Consider the following 3,209-nt stretch of genomic DNA (forward strand, 5'->3'; position numbering starts at 1 on the left):
AGTTGAACGCCGGAAATTCTCTGAAAATAAACATGGCCAAGGCTCAGCTAACCCCTCCCTTCCCCTCCTCCCACCCTCCTTCTCCTTCCCCCCCACCCCCTTCCGTCCGTATCCCTCACCCCTCACCCCCTTTACCTCTCCCTCTCCTCGACTACTGAGAGCAACACTTGACGTCACAAGAGTGTAAATATTTTGGCGGTAACAGAAGCTTTGAATACCGCGGCAGTGAGAAGACCTGACCTTAGTTTAAGTCTATTGCTGGCTGTGTTTATCTTGTGTTGTGGTGGTGAGGTGGTGGTTGAGGTAGTGGTGGTGGTTGTTGTTGAGGTAGTGGTGGTGGTTGCTGTTGTAGTGGTTGACGTGGTTGTTGTTGTTGTGGATGTTGTGGTTGTTGTTGTGCTTAAATGATCTTGATTTGTCATTATCATCATCATTATTATTATTGTTATTATTATTGTTTATTATTATTAACACCATTATTATCATTATTATTGTCACAAGTTGGTCAGTATACAGCAGTTCAGTCACCTTGCTCAACCTTTACAAAACCCACGTCTTTAAGGGCACGCCGGGCACTGATTGGCTCTCGACCAACATACCGACAGGGAGATACATCTACCATTGTGTTCTAAACCTAACCTAACCAAAACCTAACCTAACCTACCACTAGAGCACTGTTATATCTCTACTGAATGTGTCAATGTCTGTCTTGCTATTCACCCTTTATATCTATGTGTTTACAGGTAATAGCATTGTGTACAGTCCTCACCGATTACGGGTATACCTTTATTGAATGTTTATAGATTAAATAATTATTAAATACAAACTATACAAATATATTAACATAGAATGATAAAAAGAAACCCATTTTAATTATAATCACAGAAAATGTTAATATGTTGACGTTAATGGGGTACTGTGTTATCTGGGTATACCATTATTGGCTCTCAGTAAGATAAAACATTCGCATTTATTTCTCACCTCATTAAAACGACCCCATGCTAACCTAACCTAACCTAACCCAACCTAACCTAACCCAACTCCATGCTAACGTAATTGCGCGTAACTTAACCTAACCCAACCCCATGCTAACGTAATTGCGCGTAACCTAACCTAACCAAACCACTCTTAACCTAACCTAACCAGATAGCGTTCAGGTGTTTAAATTAATCCCCAGGTGAAATAAGCCGCTGGAGTGAGTAATAGTCAAGAAAAAAAAAAGATCATTATATTTCACACACAATTAAACAAGAACTAAATAACAGTTGCCAAGAACAAACACATTTACAGCTGGGTGGACTAAGGAACGAATCAGCGACGCTTATCTAGTTAATAATTAATTCTCAGGTTGTAATTTGTAGATATTTAACTTCAGAGAAATAATTATCGTAGATCACCTGAACATTAGTCACCCCCATAACTTATTTTACCTGATGATTAAACACCTGACCTGACCTAACCTAACCTAACCTGACCTAACCTAACCTGACCTGACCTAACCTAACCCCATAACTTATTTCACCTGATAATTAAACACCTTATATACCTGGGAGGGTTAGGTTAGGTTAGTATAAGGGTGTTTAATTATCAAGTGAAATACGATGGGGTTAGGTTAGGTTACTATAAGGGTGTTCAATTATCAAGTGAAATAAGATGGGGTCAGGTCAGGTCAGGTTAGGTTAGGTTACTATAAGGGTGTTTAATTATCAAGTGAAATACGATGGGGTTAGGTTAGGTTACTATAAGGGTGTTCAATTATCAAGTGAAATAAGATGGGGTCAGGTCAGGTCAGGTCAGGTTAGGTTAGGTTACTATAAGGGTGTTTAATTATCAAGTGAAATACGATGGGGTTAGGTTAGGTTACTATAAGGGTGTTTAATTATCAAGTGAAATAAGATGGGGTCAGGTCAGGTCAGGTCAGGTTACTATAAGGGTGTTCAATTATCAAGTGAAATAAGATGGGGTCAGGTCTGGTCAGGTCAGGTTACTATAAGGGTGTTTAATTATCAAGTAACATAAGCGGGCGTTCCTTCAGGAGACCAGCTCTGAGCATCAGTACCCCGGCAGCAGCTCCCAACCTTCAGTATCCTGCAGGTGAAAATTTCCCTCTGTTGTCACCTTCAGTTCTTGGCACCAAAACTGACCATAAACAACGCCAACATGAGCCATCACTAGCGCCAACACGAGCCATCACTAACGCCAACCCACTTCACAATGACACTCTTTACGGACACTATATCAAACGACCTCTCGCCAGCCTTCTGCGGTACGAGGAGGATCACGTGTTTGTCATTATAATCACCAACATAAATATACAACTCGTTTAATAACTTGACGACAATGATGAAGGCTGGTGTGTGTGTGTGTGTGTGTGTGTGTGTGTGTGTGTGTGTGTGTGTGTGTGTGTGTGTGTGTGTGTGTGTGTGTGTGTGTGTGTGTGTGTGTGTGAGGGTGTGTGTGTGTGTGTGTGTGTGAGGGTGTGTGTGTAGGGGGGTTCACAGTGTGGGAAATACACTAATACTTACGCCAGGGGAGGCAGACCCAGTACCTTGCCCCTGTGACCCGCCCCTCCGCCATCTTCCCAAGGGGCAGTCACCTCGATCTTGACCTGAGGTGTGGGCGTGACCGGCGGGTCGTCCGAGGAACGGCGTGAGGCGGGTGTGGAGGGGCGCGAGACCCCGGGGGGCGTGGCGGTGTTGGCTGCAGTGGGGGAAGTGTGGGGTGAGGTGTGAGGGGAGGTGAGTGGTGAGGTGTAGGGTGAGAGGTAAGTCTCACACCCTAGGCTCATAGGCTCGTGGCTCACCCCAGCACGAGCCTCCCACGACTCACACCCTCGCTCAAACGACCCTGAGCCACTCTGCTCGTGTGACCCGCCAGGGCTGTGATGCTGCTGCTGGTGCTGTTGCTGCTGCTGCTGCTGCTGCTGCTGTTGCTGTTGTTGTTGTTGTTGTTGTTGTTGTTGTTGTTGTTGTTGTTGTTGCTGCTGCTGCTGCTGGTGATGCTGCTGCTGCAAGTGATGCTGCTGTTGTTGTTGCTGGATTTGCTGTTGCTGGATTTGTTGCTGTTGATGCTGCTGCTGCATCTGTAGCTGTTGTTGTTGTTGTTGTTGTTGTTGTAGCTGTTGTTGTTGCTGCTGCAGTTGCTGCTGATGATGCATCTCTGGGTGGTGGTGTTGAGGGTGGGGCTGTGGACTGTGGTGCTGTAGTACA

At 45.0% G+C, this 3,209-nt stretch overlaps 1 protein-coding gene across 1 annotated transcript in view; it reads right to left on the minus strand.

The window, feature by feature from the left end:
* Positions 1-2,974, minus strand: part of LOC121871372 (microphthalmia-associated transcription factor-like) — a gene marked incomplete in the record, with an annotated part of 114,221 nt that extends 111,247 nt beyond the window's left edge. Inside the window, 1 exon segment of the mRNA XM_042373593.1 lies at positions 2,526-2,974. Within this exon segment, the coding sequence (XP_042229527.1) occupies positions 2,526-2,788 (263 nt within the window).
* Positions 2,975-3,209: the final 235 nt, after the last annotated feature.

Source organism: Homarus americanus, unplaced genomic scaffold (assembly GCF_018991925.1).
Source record: "Homarus americanus isolate GMGI-L3 unplaced genomic scaffold, GMGI_Hamer_2.0 scaffold45698, whole genome shotgun sequence".
NCBI classification, from domain to species: Eukaryota; Metazoa; Arthropoda; class Malacostraca; order Decapoda; family Nephropidae; genus Homarus; species Homarus americanus.